At 40.4% G+C, this 18,040-nt stretch overlaps 1 protein-coding gene across 1 annotated transcript in view; it reads right to left on the bottom strand.

The window, feature by feature from the left end:
• kcnh4b (potassium voltage-gated channel, subfamily H (eag-related), member 4b) overlaps positions 1-17,824 on the bottom strand; it is a 115,369-nt gene extending 97,545 nt beyond the window's left edge. The window contains exon 1 of the mRNA XM_067969223.1: positions 17,749-17,824. Coding sequence (XP_067825324.1) covers positions 17,749-17,824 — 76 coding nt within the window. The remainder of the gene's footprint in view (positions 1-17,748) is intronic.
• Positions 17,825-18,040: the final 216 nt, after the last annotated feature.

The raw sequence follows: 18,040 nt of genomic DNA on the forward strand, positions 1-18,040 counted from the left end.
AAAAGGTAACAGTCAAGTAAGGTCCAAGTCTTGCACAAATCTCGGGGAGTTAATTTGCTTTTATTTATTCCACACCAAATTTCTTATCTCTGTACTGGAAGGTGTGACTCCTGGTGGGCTATAATTCCACAAGTGTCAGCACCCGTCTGGTATGCTGCCTGAACATTCACATTTACATTTGAATATCCTGCCAACGCTTACTGTCTAGGCTTATTTATGGGTGGGTGGGGGAAAAAAAGAGAAGTGCTTTGTAGCCAAGACTTGCTTGAGCTGATGTCCATACACAGGCACTTTCTAGCAAGAATCACTGGATTAATTAAAGCAAGAACACTAGCCAATTTTCCCCTGATTGTAGCACCCCTATCACCCACCCGGATGAAATCAGCTAACTCAAGATAGATCAGGGATCAAGCCTGGGACCATTCTGGGCATGGCCTTTACCAACTGAGCATTGGGAAAGCTCCAATATTATTTATAGATGACAATAGGTAAAATCTTTACATTTAAAACTCCATTGGGTGTGTGAGTGACCACTGAAGTTTTATACAGGCCTCATCACAGGCCAGTTTAAGCCTACTTATGTGATCCTGAGTTCAAGCTTTCCTCCTGTTCAACTCTGGCTCCATCAGAAGCAGTCTCCTTTAAAAGGAGCCAGTTATCCTGGCTCATAGAAAAAAAAATAATTGACTTATCAGCCAAAGTGCATCAGATAACAACATAATTACATCTTATGCATCATCATGGCATTGCATGATGGACAGCTATCAACATCAGTGACCTGTTACAAGTAATATTTACGATTGCTAAGAGAGTCATAAATTAACCGGCGCAGACTCGATGGGCTGAATGGCCTCCATCCGTGCTGTAACCTTTCTATGATTGCAAATCCATTTAAATTAAAGGGGAGGGGGAGGGAGAAAGCGAGCACACACCTCAGGTTTCTCTTTGTACTGACAGGTAAACAAGTTGCTACAAAGAGCAGACAGAGGAAGTCGTCCCCCCATGAAATACATTTGCTTTTCACAGAGTGGCATACACCTGAATAAATAATATTTTTAACCATATAGGCCAGCGTAAGCCTGTTTATAGGATATATACTTGGAAAGACAAAATTTGCAAGGCTATGGGGAAAGAGCAGGGGGGCGAGACTAATTGGATAGCTCTTTCAAAGAGCCGGCACAGGCACGATGGGCCGATTGGCCTCCTTCTGTGCTGTAAGATTCTAACCAGAATGAGTGATAGTCATTCCCAATGAGTGAGACAGTCTGGAATGCACAATTTGAACTAAACCTGTTTTTATTTTACAACAAGACCCATGCTTGTGGTACAAGCTGCTGATGTGCAGAACTCATGCAGCTGGCCGAAACCTGAAAGTAAAATAGCCAGGATTCACCACGGACAGGGCAGAGAAGACCCAGCAAAAACAGAATTTGATAATGAGTGCATTAAGTCTTCATACAATGAACAGGGCCAATCTTTTATTTTTGCAGAAGAAATTAGATCATTAAGCAGTTGATAGACACTTTCAAGAAACCAGGTGTGTTGGGAGGGCAAAGGTTACAACAGATGAAAATTTCATGTTCTCTTTTCTTCAAAGCCAGGAGAATGTTGGGCCCCCCCCCCCGGGTAACCTGCTGGCTTGTGCTACTGCAAATTTGCACTACTGATGCAGACACAATGTGGCTTTTGTTCAATAAACTGGTTTCCATGAATGTGTCTTCTAATTCATTTAACATATTATGCAAGTCTCCAACTAATTGCTAATTCTGTTACATTTATAATGAAAAATAAATCAAATTTCTGTTCTTCTGAGTCAGTTATTGAAAAACGAGACAAAAATAAAGGTCCTGATTTTCAAATCAAATTGTGGGGGCGTTGGGGGCGGGTGCAGAAGCCAGCCATAACCCACTGACTTCCAAGTTTCCCACAGGCGTGCCTTTGTGCGTGTGCGCTTCCTGAATAAAAGCCGGCAATTAAAGTCGGTGGGATGATAGTTGAAGAACCAAATGTACCTCATTGAGGTACTTAAGGTACTTTATTTCTGATGTGGAGATGCCGGTGATGGACTGGGGTTGACAATTGTAAACAATTTTACAACACCAAGTTATAGTCCAGCAATTTTATTTTAAATTCACAAGCTTTCGGAGGCTACCTCCTTCCTCAGGTGAACGATGTGGAAATTTCTGACATAGTAGATAGTTAAAACGATTTTAAACTTACCTGGGTGGCTTTCCCACGGCTTCCGATTCACACCTGGTGAAACCAGGGCCGGATCAGGCAAAAATAAATTAAATAAAATAAAAAAAACCATTGCACAGAGTTAAAAAAACAAAATAAATTTACTTTTCCACCGATGTCACCTACACCCCCCGATATCCGATGTCCCCCTCTCCCCCCGATGATTCCCTCTCTGATGTCCCTCTCAGCCCCCGATGTCTCCCTCTCCGATCTCCCGCCATCCCTGCTCTGCTCCTGCTCCCCCCCCGATCTCCCCCGGTATCTTCAGCGCCCTCCACTCTCTGTTCCAGCGCCAGATGACGTCTCTCTCTCCCCTCTCCCCCCTCCCCCCTCCCCCGCCTCCTCAGCTCCTGTTGTCAGCCCACCTGTCAATCAGGCGGGCGCAAAACCCGGAAACAACGTTAATCACCATCAATTACATTGCGATCACGTCGGAAAAGGTAAGGTTTTTTTTTAATTCAGGTTTGCCACATGCACCTTCACCCATCCCCCCCCCCGCCAACATTTCAAAATTGAGCCCAAAGTGTCAACTAATAAGTAGTTTTCCCCAAAAGGAATCATTCAAGATGAAGCATGTTGTAACAAAATAAATGTGAAAAATTTTGTCCACACTGAGATTACGTGGTGATTTGGAATGCAGTGTAGATTTGGGGCAATTGAGAACACTTGGCTCTCAGTGTGCAGATAAGAAAGCACAGAACAAAATAGGGCCATTCAGCCAAACAAGTCCACTCCTTTCACATGCCATGTACGATCAACTCTATTATGGAATCTACCCCAAACTATTTGATCTACTGAGAAAATGTCTTGGAAAGTTTCTTCTGAAACTCTCCAAAGATAAATCAAACAAAACTCTAGACTATCTGTCCAACCATTCATCCTACCCTATACCCTAGACTAGTTGCCTCCGTTGGCCTTTGTTGCTGCTGTGTTACAGTATGGACAGAACAGACTGGTGCCCATCATCAACCACCACTTGACTTAGAACTTGTGTAGGAGGCTCTAACCTACAAAACTCCAACAATGTAATTGGAGCACAAATAGAAATTGGAAGTGGAAACTTCCTTTACATCATAGTATTGCTATTGAGTCCCTACTGAATTCAACTGGATTCCCTCATTCCCATGACTGTCAGGTTTTTGCCAAATGCCAAATACAGTAGAGATCTGATGAGAATAAGGCCTGTTAATCCCAAGAGGGTTGACCCCATTATGAATAAGAAAGGACTGTAGAACAACTCAATTATTGGAGGTTATCTTTTAAAAGTCACCTTAGTTTATAACTGCACTGAATATTTAAAATAATTTTAGATGTAAAATTTTATTGAGCTCCATTTTTAAATTCCTAAAATGCATATAAAATGGAGGTGGTCAGAAATGCATGAATTCGGACATCTATGATTTCTATCCTGGAAACAGGCTAATCCTGTGTTACAACCAGGAATGAACTCACAGTTGTGTTAGAAACCACATCATTTTGGAGTTCAGAGGATGGGTTCTGGTAAATCCAAATTTCTCTCATTCAGATTGCTTTCTATTTCAAATTGTTTTGTGAGTCTTCATTAATTAGACATCAACCAGATTAGCACAGGGTATTAATAGAAAAACCACAATCACAAAAGATGACAGCGTATTTGAGCCCAGCTGAAGAAAAAGTGTAAACTAACACCAACACTTCCAATTTGTGTTTTCTGGATCCTCGTCATCCAGAATAGGAGGCAGGGTATGTTGCTCATCTCCACTGTGTATTGCTGCTTCAGTTAATCCACTCAGTTATGAAAGGGTTAAATATATCTTCACAAAATATCCCCAATGACTCTGAGAAAGACAGGACCCAATTCAACACTGGAAAGTCATTAAGATATGTCTGAACTCTCAACTGCACCAAAAAAAGCTGCTCGTTATCCCCACTGAAATAAAACCCACAAATGAGGGGTCAAAATCCTCACCCACGTATTGTCTTTGTCTCAAGATAGAAATCAACTAAAAGCCCTCGCAATTCTTCTTCATTCTTCCCTATGACTGGCCCAGGATCATGAATCGCGACAATTAAAGCATGGATGGCACTAATTATGATCAAGAGGTTTCGATAATGCTGGAAAACAGATCTATGGAGAGAAAGATAATTGCATGCAGTTAGGCTTGAAATTTGTCTGCTGTGATAATGCTATCCTTAAAAGGGGTAGTTAAAGTGTCACTGTGATAATGTGAAGTTTTTTTTTATTATCCATTGTATTCCTGTGACATTTTTTACTTAATAGACTGTGTGGAGGAGGCTGGAAAGAGGCAAATCAACCTTTGATGTTACATTGCACCTTTTGAAAAAAGCATCCAGACACATCTCCCATACATTCAAAACTATGATCTTCATGGATGTGGCTAATTTAGAAATAGGGCAACTGAAACATAAAACTTAATGAAATGGAAAATGAGGTTTGTTGCGAACGGGGTATCTTTACATGGTTCTATGTTTACCATTAGTGTCTGCACCTAAAGTAAACCTTACTAAGCAGCACTTTGCCTTGTGATAGATACATATTGTAATGAGCATACGATACAAGCTCAGGCTTCCAGCAAATGGTGCTGGTTAGAATTGAAGAGCAATGCCGGGACCACCCCAGCTCCCTGCCCTCAGTAGAGTAGATTGTTTCAAACAAAGTGCCCAAAATCTCTTAAAGAATTCTGGCATTCGCTTCCAAACCTACAACAAATTGCATTTAATGTAATAATGCACCAAAATTTCCTTTCTATCTATAAGAATTCCAAATTCAAGCACACCATTTAATATAAAATCTCTTCCAAGCACAACGTTTTCTACCATTACCTAATGCTCAAAATAAATACAATCAAGCACTGCAAATTCTGCCTAGAGACAGACATCAGCATGGTTTGGAAGCCTAACCATTATTGTTTAAAGTGGAACTTCAATTATGCATCATAATGGAGGGACCCTCCCTCTCTCCACCAATAATTGAGGCTCTCTCCATTTAGTCTGACACAGTGAGCTTTTAGCTTCTGTCTGCTCTATTTAGATTACTTCACGTTTCCAGCACGTGCAGATGAGACCCATATTTAAAAATAGGAGATATTGAAAAAATAATTGCTGGCAGCCTGACTCCTGCTGGTTTCACAGACCTGCAGCTAAACACAGGAGCTGCACGGATGGTAAATGCTACGAGGCACTGGACACCCAGGTAACAACTACTTATCCTGTCAGATCAAGACACCAGAGTCTGTGAAAAATTAGAAACTCTCAATTCCGTGTCAGCTGGTTTACACAATGTTCTTACGAATAACGGAAAGTGCAGACAATAAAGATTTCACTGTGAAGTGTTTTCTGTCATTTTTCTTTGGATTGAATTTCTGAATCAATGATTAATGGTTGTGGTTTAAAGATTGGCATGTTGTCTATTTAGATCCATTGTTTATGGAATTTCTGATCCAGCTGGCAGTCTGGTGCTGGCATTAATGCATGGCACTATAGATTGGTAGACAAGCCCACAATTCCCCACATGGCTGGTTCCCTTTCTAGTCCTGCATTCAAGTCATTTTAGGAAGCTGTCGTGTTAGGGTAGGCACATACATATTGGAGCGGAGGAGAACAATACACTTGCCCACTCTCTTCTTGAGGGACTGTTGCATGGCATGGAACACATACAAAAAATGAAATCCTGTTCCAAGCACAATATCTATGAGCAAATTAAATGTGTGTCGGAGTTCAATCGTATGATCAGGAAAATACTATGGGCCGGATTTTCCTGTTAACAACCGACAAGGCTAACAGGGCTCATCTTTATTTCTGTGCAAATGGTAGAGCATCTTCCAGCAACCGCACAGGCGTAGTTAAACATGGAAATCTGGAAATTGCTGTACCAGATCCGACTCTCCTCCGTAAGCTACGCGTGAACGGCATCTCACCGGCTAGCCCGCCATTCAAATGAATGGAACGGTGTGAAGTTCCTGCACTGACCTGATGGATACGAACTAATCTCACCAAAAAAAGGTACGTCAAGTCATTTTAAGTCTAAGCACCTTGTTAACGGCGTGGTAAAGCCTTTAACAACCTCTCTGGCACTGAAAATTAACTTTTACAAGTGTTGAGTATCATTCCTTCAGATTTTAATTGTTGGACATTGAAAAAAAAAATTTTTTAAACTTTTTCTTTCTGTCTCTTTATTTAATATTTCTTACCCTCTTTTTCTTTCACTTTCTGTATCTGATTTGACACTGAATTCACTATTCTTACTTACACTTTCTGGTTCAGTCTTTGTCTGACAGTTGCTTGCCCCATTCACACAGGTCCCAGACACCCTGAAGAGGACGCCACGTTGGATTGAGCGCCTGATGAGAGGAACTCGCCGTGCGAAAGCCCATGAGCAAGTGCAAGTCTACCAAACGGTAGGCGCCGTTCGTTCGCCATTCACAGGAAAATCCGGCCCATTATATTGCTGACTCCCCCTCCCCCATGACAGAAGCTAATCAAGTGCTGTACGTGGACACGAGTGTGTTCCAAAAGCTTTTGATTATCCCTTTGTGAAGCGCTTTGGGGCATTTTTCTACCTTGAAAGTGCTATGGAAATGCAAATGTTATACTGAAATTCATACCATTTTACCAAAATTTCCCAATATTTCTAAGAACTGTGATGAATTTTGAGAAATTCTTCGAACTGCTGAATCGATCTGTTCTGGAATCTGAATTCAGAAACTGCTACATTTGGTGCCATGGCAACCTATTAGAGCAGAAACCGTAGGGTTTGCTCTTCTGATCAGAGGAGCCTGCCCAACCTTTAATCCTCTGACCCCATATATATTTCTGGGATCAGCCTCATTAGCATGATGTAGGCAGACTCATTGCTTTGAAAGAAGGCCTGAAAAGGAGTTCAGCAGCTCATTTCTCTGCTTCAACATGCCAATGGTATGCTGTATGATTACTCTGGTGGATGCATAACTTCATTATATACCCATTTTCAGTTGGTGCCTTTGGATGCTGCTGAGGCGTCATGAGCCATGGCTCCAGAGAATAACTCAGGACACATATTGGCACCTGCCTTTGTGGGTCAAAGGTTGGTCGGATACCGAACTGCCTTAAACTAAAGGAGTCACGACAACTGCTTGGGAAGCAGGCACTGACTTGTATTATCCAGGGCTGACGGCTGCAAATGACCTGAACATTCATAGAGTGGAATCCTTTCTGTTACATGTTGATAGTGTCATTGTGGATCATATGAGCATAATCTATAATCGACTGCTCCTACAGGAATTCAGCCACTCTTTAAAGCAGTAATACCCTCCCATGCAGCTAGTAGATATCTATGAGGTGGGCCATTTGCATTAGACATGTATGGGCAGCTGATTGACTTATGTGGCTGATGTCCCCACTGGCAGTCTGGAATGATCCTAAGACACAAAAGCTAAGAGCCACTCTGTCCTTGACAACTACTTGCAGAGTCAAGCCTGTGCAGGCCGGCTTAGAACATAAAACTCTTTTTGTTATTTGTATTTCATCTCCTTTTCTTGGTGAATATACCAGATAATTTTTCTTTTGTTACTTTTATTATAATTAACTTTCATTCCCATGCCTCGGATACTGCTACTTCATCTGTGTAAGACCAGATTTCAAAGACTTTTGATTATCCATCAGGCAGTGAAGGGAAATTGATCCCTTCATTGTGAGTGCCCTCACAACCTCTAACTTTGTGATGAGAGGCAAAGGCTTTCTGGCCTCTTGCCACTAGTTTTCTGGCAGATCTGGGTTGGATGGGGCCAGAAAAGAGCATTCTTTCCCCCTCATTTCTGCAGTACATAACGCACCCACCCAAATGGGGGCTGACACATGCAAATCAGATTGAAACAAGGGAAACAGGGTCTCAGCAGTACCTGTTAGGCCCCGACATCCAGTGTTGAGAGGGGGCCTCAGAGATTTCTTCACCGAGAGGCCTGTGCAACCACTCTTGGAGCATGGCTGTTCACAGAGCCCAGAAGCAGGAGCAACAATTTTTCATGGTATGTGGAAGTTCTCTTCATCTCCAAAGCCTGCAGTAGCAAGTTTTCATCCCCAGTTCAGTGCGATACATTGGCGAAGGACGGGAGCTCACCTCTAGCATGCTAATGACCCTGGGGCCAAAGATCGGCCAGAGTCAGGCGGGATGTTGGTCAGAAGTCCCAACCTGTCGGAGATGAACCCCAATTGGAAAGCCTCGGACAAGAACTATGCATTAACCAATAGTATTAGTTTCCAAATATTGAATCACAATGTGGGTGGAGAGAGGAAAAGAGAAAAGGGAATAATCATCAAGCCAGGTTTTGTTTTGAAAAAAGAACAAAACACACACAAATTGGACTCATTCTCATGTGTATTAGAACAAATGCACAAAGCCCTGGAGGAGAACCCAGGTGTATGAGGCAAACAGTCATTAATTATTGTCTGCTCCAGCTCCAAGTCACACCCAACAAACGTTGCCTGGTCAATGGCCAGTGGAAAAATACCATTTAACTGGTTAAATACAAGTGTCAAATTTATCAGTGTTTTGTATGTTGAAGGGACACCAACATAATGAAAATATGTTTGGCCAAACTGTGCCCCCCATTTGTCTGTAAATAAACATATGAATCATATCACGTCACTAGCATGTGACATTGGCACACAATTAAACAAAAATGTTTTTCAAACATAGTGGCCCTTTCCCAATTAATAGCAATATTCTGTTAAACACCAAAATGAATTGAATTTGCTACTCAAGGCAACTCTAGATGCGCTTTGTACATCAATTGCTAAATTTTAACCGACAATTGTATATCAACACCTTTAAAAGTATCAAGCCCAATTACACGAGGGAATGCTTTTCTTATGCTCATGAGGATAGGTGTGGAAAAGCTGGATAAATATCCTGTTCAGTCTGATGCTGATTCAGACAGACAAGGAAAGCTCCAGACTCTATCCTTAGTCTGTGCTGAATGACCCGTTCTCGGTCACAGCAGAAGTGGAGGAGGTACAATTGGCTTCAGTGTCACTGGGTTGGGGAGGGGAAAAAAACAAGAGGGATAAAGGAGTCAGTTCTCATTGCCATCCAATTGCTCCTATGAGAAAAACTTCACATGGGTGAGGACGGGATTGGGCTCAGCTGCAATGTCCTGCCAGTCTGCCAACACTCACTGAAGAATGCCCACTTGGTTGAGGTACTGGTGGGCTGGTAGTACATGACAAAATTAAATCTAATTATATTATAATCACTGCTAATCAAATCTTTTCTTCACTTATAAAATTTTCCATTATCTCAGACTCATTACTTAACGTTATACCGTGTATGCCCAGTTCCCCGCCCTTCCTTTCAACAAGCTCAACGAGAAGCAATCCTGCATTAATTCCATGAATTTTTCTCTCCTTTTGGATCTTTCTTCATTGCACTTTAGCTCAAGATAATTAAAATCCCTCCATAATTATTATTCTCTCTTTCCCTAATGCACATATTATTTGGCCAAGTAATTCCATACTTATTTCTTTTTTGTCCTGCTGTTCGATACCAGTTCCTAGAGATTAATAATCTCCAGTGGCAGTTTTCCACTTAAATTGATTCAGATCTCTTAAAGTTACATTTACTGTTGATAATTTCTTTACGAGCCATGCCCTCCTCCGAATTTTACCTTCCCTTTTCTCTCCTTCTGACCCAAAGGTAGCAATTCATGCCAAGATGCAGTTCCATGGGTGCTGGAAGCTCTCATCTTGCTTGCATGATCATTCTTTATGCATAATCCCAGAAAATGAGTGTCAGCAGCCTGTTAAACCATGGGTGGGGAGAGGTGGGGGTGGAGAAATCACAGTAATTTTCACACAACATCCACACGTGATCACTCAATCAGAAGCTGTCTATTTTTTTCCCCCTTCTTTTCCTGGATTACTGAGACTAATTATAATCCACTATCACCACGCTGGCACCTCCTTATTTGTGGGGCTCAGTGCTACAACAGATGGTGTATTAACTCATTGAGCCACACTTCCTATCCGGCTACTGCTTTCAGTCAGATCATGTGTCCAAATTTATCCATTTTCTCATTCCACAATCAATCCTTAAAATCCATGATTTGGTTTCTGGTACTCCTTCTAAGAACAGAAAAACACTTTATTTTATGAATCATGTGGTGATTACTACTACCAATTATTCACTTGTTGACTTTTATTGCTGCTATTTTGAACATCTTGGCTCTTTTATGATAAATAATTACTTTGTGGTTAGATCTAGTCTTATTATGCAAAGTCTAATGCTTTTTTTATCTTCTCACTTTACTTCTGGTTGAAGTATTTTCCAATCGCGGTGCATAAAATCAGGTTTTCTAGTTCCCATGATCTAATAGATGGAATTGATAATTAACAGTCCATGACTTCTCCAAATTCAGCTCCATTTTTAACTTACTTTCTTAGCGACACGATCTCTCCAACTACATATTAAAGCCAGTTGCCCCATTTACTTTTGCAGTATCAAAGACAGGATTGTGCCTTCTAAATTTATAACACCATCCTACAGGTGCTGCTTCTTCCCTACATTGAGCCTTTATGAATTCAAGACTCATGTGCAGTCTCCTATTCAAATCAATTCTTTCCCGCAGCTCTCAAACTGGGGAACTCCTTACCTTCGCTGCCTCCTAGCATCTACTGGCGTACAAATCTCAAGCTTGGTGTCACCTAATCACTACTTCCTGATTCACATCATCCCTTTTACTCTTTTCAACATTGGTATGTCCTGCACTCTAGCTTTTAGCCTTCACCTTTCTTTCTCAATAAAAAAAGAAAAGTTAAAAGAAATGGAAATTATGTCGCATTGAATGTTCTGCATAAACTATAGTTGGTCTGTGGATCATTTGATTGGCAGCTCATCTTACTGTAATGTGCCTGTAAAATGATGACAGAATGACTGTAGTTAGTCAATCTACATCAAGAATGACAAAAAGGCTATGGAGCCCATCTAGTTCATTGTGTTCAGGTTCATTTACAGGATTTGCAGGTTCCACTTTCATCTCTCTCCTGCCCATTGGTGCACCTGTAGCACTTCTCTATGGTTCAGGCTAAAATAAGTCACCAGACACGAGGGATGTCAATATTGGAGTCATTTTTTGGCCAACTGCACAAGATGGTAATTTAATCACATCGATGTCAAAGTGACACTAGGGACTTTTCTGCCAGAAGATTGATAGCACCCTACAAGGATTGTAGTTTATAAAACCTACGCTTTAAGCACTGGATTTTACAGTATTTACCAGAGTTTGGTACGTAGATGAAAAATGGACACAGTGTTTCTTCTTTGGCATGTGTCGACTAACCTCGAGGGAGGAAGATTTTCCAAGATATTTATGCCAAAGCTCAGTGCTTATATTATACTGAAAGATTTATTGATCAAATCACAATTAATCCAATTATATTATTAAAGGCAAAAATAAATTATATTTCCTGCACTAAATGAGTATCAGGCACAGAAAGTAAAAGGCTTGTTGCCATACAGTTTACAGTTAGAAGCCAATGCTGTAGATACAGGTGAGCCCAAACAATTGGAAGGTGCAGTCAGTTTCTGATTTGAATTATAGCTAGCTGTACCTGACTTAGTAAGCAACTGATTAAATACATCACATTTATTTTCTTGTTTTACTGCAAGTTTTTTTCATTTCACTGCACATTCGCCAAGCATTTCTCCAGTTTATTTAAGCTGGGCATTTGTTATCGTGGAAAAAGTGTCAAATGACACTCCTGGATTGAGGCAAAGCTGCTGTGCACCTCTCCCACTGGGACAACAATAAAGAGACCAGTCACATGGGATGTCATTACCTTACCCTTGCCTGGATTTCTTTGTTGTCAAATTACTGAAAGATCTTTACAGCTTTATGAAGTTTGATGTATTTAATTTACACCTTGTTGTGAGTTAACATGGCCTCAGAGTGGAAGACTATGCAATATCACACATCTACACTTAAATAGAGGCTTTTAATTAAACAGCCAAAAGGTGATTTGCAGGAGATTGGAGGGTATTGAGCAGGAAGTGGGAGAGATTGTACAGGTGTGGTTGAAGAGGTAGGTTTTTGAAAGTAAGGAAAGAGGTGGCAAAATAAAAGGGGTTTAGGGTGAAAGTCCCAGAATGGTGGCTGAATGTCTGTGCTACTGATAGTGGAATGAAGCAGAGGGCAGGGAAAGAGAGAAACAAAGAAGATCAGAATCAGAAGAGCTGAGGTTAGATGCTGGACCAAGGGCTGGAGAAGATTGCAGAGGTAGGGTGGAGCAAGGCCGCAGAGGGATTGGAAAACAAAAACAAGGATTTTTAAATCAATGTGCTACGGGATAGAGAGTCAATGGAGGCTGGTGAGGATAAAGGCATGTGGGACCTAGTACAAAATGAAAATCAGATAACTTCAAATTTAATATTAACTAATATTACTCAAAAAATGTGAAACTTTTTTCTTTTAAAACATAAGACATGGAGATTACTAAAACAGTCTAATGGTGAAGATTGCAACTTCAGTGAACACAGTAAAATGATATTCTGTACATCAGTTCTAGATGGACAATAAAATCAAACCAGACTTGCAAATAACTGGAATAGCTATACTGGTACCAGTAACGACCAAGAACGGAGATAAATTGCTATGTTTTGATCTGATTTGTGTTTTCATGGAAAGAGAGTCTAGCAACACACTAGCCTGCATTTTCTGATAAATAATGCCAGAGTTGGGTAAGTATTGCCAGTATTGGAAAATATGTGCATGTCCTTCCCCATCAGAAATGGCCATGTTTTCAAGCAGAAGCTTCACTTATATATATATACATTTGTGGGCATGTCAGGCCTTCACACAACTTCCTGCCTTTCTGATGTGCAGAACACCAGGTGTAAAGAACATCCATTTGAAATAGGCATCTAGGGTTGCTAGGCAGTAGTACATATCCTGGGAGATCATGGAAAAGACACAGCAAAATAATGGTATGCATTTTTAACTTTTTTTCTCTTGCTGTTGACGCTAAGGTACTCAGGAGTCCTTATGCAAATTATCACCACTTATTTGTTTCCTCATAAATCATTACTGGCACTAAAGGGTTTCCCAATGGGAATCTTCCTATTGATATGTGTGGAAGAGGAGGAGAACCTACAGATGGATGCTACGTAGGTCAGGCAGCACAAGAGATTCTCTCTGCTCACCCATCAGTACCTGCACACCTGCATCAGCAGACAGAGATGAACATTCCCCATTTTGGCAGACAATTAGTGCAGGCTGAGGCTTTCCTTCCAAAAGGAAGTGGAGACATACCTGATGGCATCACTAAGAAATGTGAATGCCTGACTAACCATATTGTTGGATGCTTCCTCAGAAACACTCAAATCACTGGGTGGCACTTGTGCTATGTGTAATGAAATGTGGATATCATTCCCTTCTCTGTTGGCAAATAGGGAAAACGATGTGTTGGCAGGGGTAACTATATAACTGTTACATAGGCACAACATAAATAATACCTTCCAATGCAGGATTATTGTGTTTTTGCACTGCTCCACTTTGAAATGATTAAGTTCTCTTCAAAGTCAGCAGAAAGTATCTGCAGGATAATGGAGCACTACCAAATAGGTCACCCTACTGCAGAAATTTCCTTTCCAGACCCTGGATGCCTTAAATAATATACCCTTCCTTTTAGCCAGAGACCTATCTGAATTTGGTCATGTTGACCCCAATTCCTTCTTAAACCAGAGAATGTAACAGCACAAAAGGAAGTCCTCTGATCCATTCCATCTAGGCCGGCTCCAAGAGTAATTCACTTAGTTCCATTTCACTACCCTTTCCCCAAACTTTTTTTATAAATGCCTTTTTCAAATATTTATCCACTTCCCTTTTAAGAGTTATTATGGATTCTGCTTCCACCATTGTTTCTGGTAAGGCATTCCATGTCCTAACAATCCTCTGCATAAAAAAATTATCCTAACCTCTCCGTTTGTTCTTTTGATGCTGATCTTAAATTTATGTCTTCTAGTTGTCAACTCATTAACCAGTGGAAATATTTTTCCCTATTTGCCTTTTCAATTCTTTCACTGACCAATGCCAGCAAGTTTTCCTTGAACTCAGGAAAAGCTGCAGTCTGACTGCATTTGGCCATGTATTTTTTGCAGGATACGCGCTGGGTTTTCTTGGAACCTTGCCAAGTTTGCATCTTAACTACATACACCTGGAACTTGAATCCAGTAACTCTATTGTACTTTGGTGTACTGAACAATCTTACATTTTCCACTGCACTGTAGCACTTGCAGTGAAATAATTCATGTTAACAGTTTGAAAGCCAAAGTGGGGAAGGGGATACATTATACATGGATGCTACTCTTCTAAAAATTCATGGTCAAAAGTGGGAGTTGTGCATTAAAGATAGAGCTATATTTTGTGCAAAGATTCATGGTACTTTGCTTAATATCCTCTTTTGGTAAATTTGTGAAAATGCTGAAACTGAAAAAGAGAACTGGTTCAAACTGGGCTCCCATATTTCAAAGCCTCTCTGGTTTATAATGAATATGATTGTTTTCTTAATGGCCCCATATCCTTTCATTAGCTTCCTTCATCTAGTTTTCATCCCCTCAAATTCTAAAATGTATAGGCACACAAAGCTGCGATATATAGGATGGGTCCAGCCTACAGAAACCCCATCTCACCCCCATAAAACAGGGAACTGTTACAGATCTAATGAAAATGTTACTAGTGAGATCAGGACTGTGTGGGTTAATGCACTTCAAGCATTATTGCATGTCTGGCTCAAGAACTGCTTATACTGGGGTTAATGAAAATTTAGTTGGTACTTTTGTAATCCAATGCTTGGATTAGCTGGAGGTTTCTATGGAATCGTTATCATGTAAAAAGTAAAAACAAGTACCCTTACTGTGATAGGGCTAGAGAACAGTGACATTTTAATTAGGGTTAATTTTCAGGTTAGGTGTTAACGAGATCTCCTATTATTCCTTGGGTAAACTGCTTCACATGGTTGGCAACCTGCTCTCTTGGAGCCATGGATACATAAATCAAAATTTATTCTGCAAATGACAATAGTATACCTTTTCAGTGAGTACAATTTAAAAGACAATTTGGTAAAATTATAATTAATTTTCCAAGCGCTGCCTGTTCTAATTATTCAAGTTAAATTTCTAAACAACACAATAAACACTGATAAAGGCAAGATTGTGGGTTAAGAGAGACTCTAAATACGTATATACAGGTAACTGCAGTACAATCTGTTTCTCTAAGATATACAGTGTATGCATAACTATTCCCTTACAACAAGCTATGCAATACAACTCAAAATCGCTGCAGTGTAGCTCGTTTGGTAAAACAACATTGCAGTGCAAATGATGTGTTAGATTATCACTTCAGTTCAACTATATAATTCAACTGCTGGAGCCTGACATTGATACAAAATGGAAGTAAAAATTTCAAAATCTGCATAGATGTTATGAAGAAAATAAACAAAAGACTGTTTGAAGCAACTAATGCATCTCAGGGTTCAATTCATTAATAAAGCACTCAAGCTTTGCTGTTGTGGTTCAGTATGTTTTTGTAATTATGTAGCCCCCCTCCCCACCCCCATGCATGTAGCCCTCTATTTTTCTCTTCTAGTTTTTGCAGAGAACAAATTACGGGCATGAACCCATGTCTAACCATTCTGTAGTGTTATTATTGTTGAGCTCCAATGAATGTCACCACACTGCCCAGATGTCATCTGAACCCCTCATGGATTCTTGGTTTACAACATACTGCCACCCACGTGTTGTTTTGTATGCATCATGTTTGGAAGTTACAAATTGGGTCGCCAGTGAAGTCAAGGCAATGTCCAGTTTAAGTTTTCTGTAATAGCCTGACAATACTCATTTATTAAGGCTCACTTATGAGTATTGAGCACTTGGTTGAAGTACCAGAGGGTAACCAATATGCATGGAACCATACTCTAAAGGTCGTCACTGCCCTCAGGAAGGAAGAGCAGGAGAGAAAATTGGGAAGAAAATAATAAGTGATGGAATAGTAATATGCAATAGGTCTGATTCCTATTATAAAGGCTACAGGGAAAAAGCAGCAAAATCAAATTAAATTAGATATCTGCAGAAGATGAGACACTTCTGCGCCATAATTTCTAGGATGTCTATGATTCTGCATTAAGCAAATTCCCTGATTCCAACTGGGTTCTGGAGGGCAGCATAGAGAATATGCTTTTCTCAGGTGAAGAAAATGAAAACTGGAGTCAACCTACATGAAGAGCAAAAGGATTCTTATCCTTCAGCTAGAAACGTGAGCCTGAATTTATGTTAAATACAGTTGAAATTTTTCACCAACATTAGAACCTCAATATTTGTCCTGATACAAGGATCTTTATTCTCAAGCACAAGAAGTCTTGGTGTTGAAGCTCAAAAGAAAGTTTTATGTTGGATACAAAAAGCATGCGCAAAGTTTACTGGATCCATTTGACAATTTTAAGTAGCCTTTTTCTGCCATTTTATAAAAACATTAATTTTTTAGTGCTTCCTAAAAAAGTGTAATTGTTACTTTCAGTGGCTTTAACTGCATATTTTCGTACTGTTAGTGTTCGGTGTGTAGCCGAGGTTTGAAAGTTTATTATGCAAAAAACAACTCGAACGATTTAGGGGCTTCTGAAGGTAAGTCTTACAGGGGTAAAACTGAAACATTTTGGCATATTACGGTTAATTAAGCTCCTCCGATTCGCTTGAATGAGTCCGGGCTACCGTATTTACTATAAATAGGCTGCGTTGTCCATGGTACTGAAACAGCGCACATTTCCGCATTGTGCTCAACCTCCTTGGACAAACTCATTTAACCTTAAAACCCGCGGAACAAACACAATGACCTGTAAATACGTTAGCCTCCACTCGACCTTTAATGGATTTGTAACCCCTACATCTCTCAGCTCAGCAAGGATAGGCTCTGGGCGGAGGGGGATTTAACAGATTTTATCCAATGTTTCCCATTAAATTTTCTGTTGTATTTTTTAAACGATTATGTTGGGTTAATCCCATAGTTTTGTGGCTGAAACGTTAAAGGGTTCCTTCTAAACGTAACTTTAAAAACGCAACCTTGCATATCTCAGGAGCCCGGAGCTCTGGGCTGTTTACCATCTACTGTCTCCCGGGAGACCACAACCAACCAAGCAACAAACAGCTCTTTTTTTTCCAGTTTCTGAGGTCAGTGTATTATTTTAGATTTATACCTAGCCGAGATTTCACCTGATACTGTAGACTTTACACAATGTGACTGGGTCAGGTACACAGGATCCCAATGTACCATTCCACTGCATGAAGAGTCATAGTTTCAAGCAAAATTTTAAAAAATACATTGGAAATTAGGGGTGTTCGCGTCTTTAGCCTTCTGCTAATTGGAAGGACTACAAGGAAATTCCCCTTGCCCGTCAGTCTTTGTAAACTTAAAATAATACCCAAAACCCCATGGAAAACCAGAAATCCAGTTCTCCTTCTCCACAGTGTTCTGCCGTCTCTTTCAGACTTACGTGTTCCATCAAACCGCGTTGCTATGGTGTCCAAAAAGGTATTCTGAGGCGCTAACAAGCCTTTCATAACAGGCATTTTTCCCGTCGTTGATTAAGAGTTTCTCACTTTAAAACTGTGCCATTGTAGGTGAGTGAAGTTTGTCTCAATCAATAGCCCTGAACTTTGTGTGGATCCACACCGTAAGGTAGCACAGAGTCGCCTCAGTCACAGCGTTAAAGTCAGCTTTGTTCGGAGATACCAACACATTTGTTGTGACTGATCTACCACATCACATGTTTCTCTTCGATATCC

The sequence above is a fragment of the Heptranchias perlo genome, chromosome 30, assembly GCF_035084215.1.
Source record: "Heptranchias perlo isolate sHepPer1 chromosome 30, sHepPer1.hap1, whole genome shotgun sequence".
NCBI classification, from domain to species: domain Eukaryota; kingdom Metazoa; phylum Chordata; class Chondrichthyes; order Hexanchiformes; family Hexanchidae; genus Heptranchias; species Heptranchias perlo.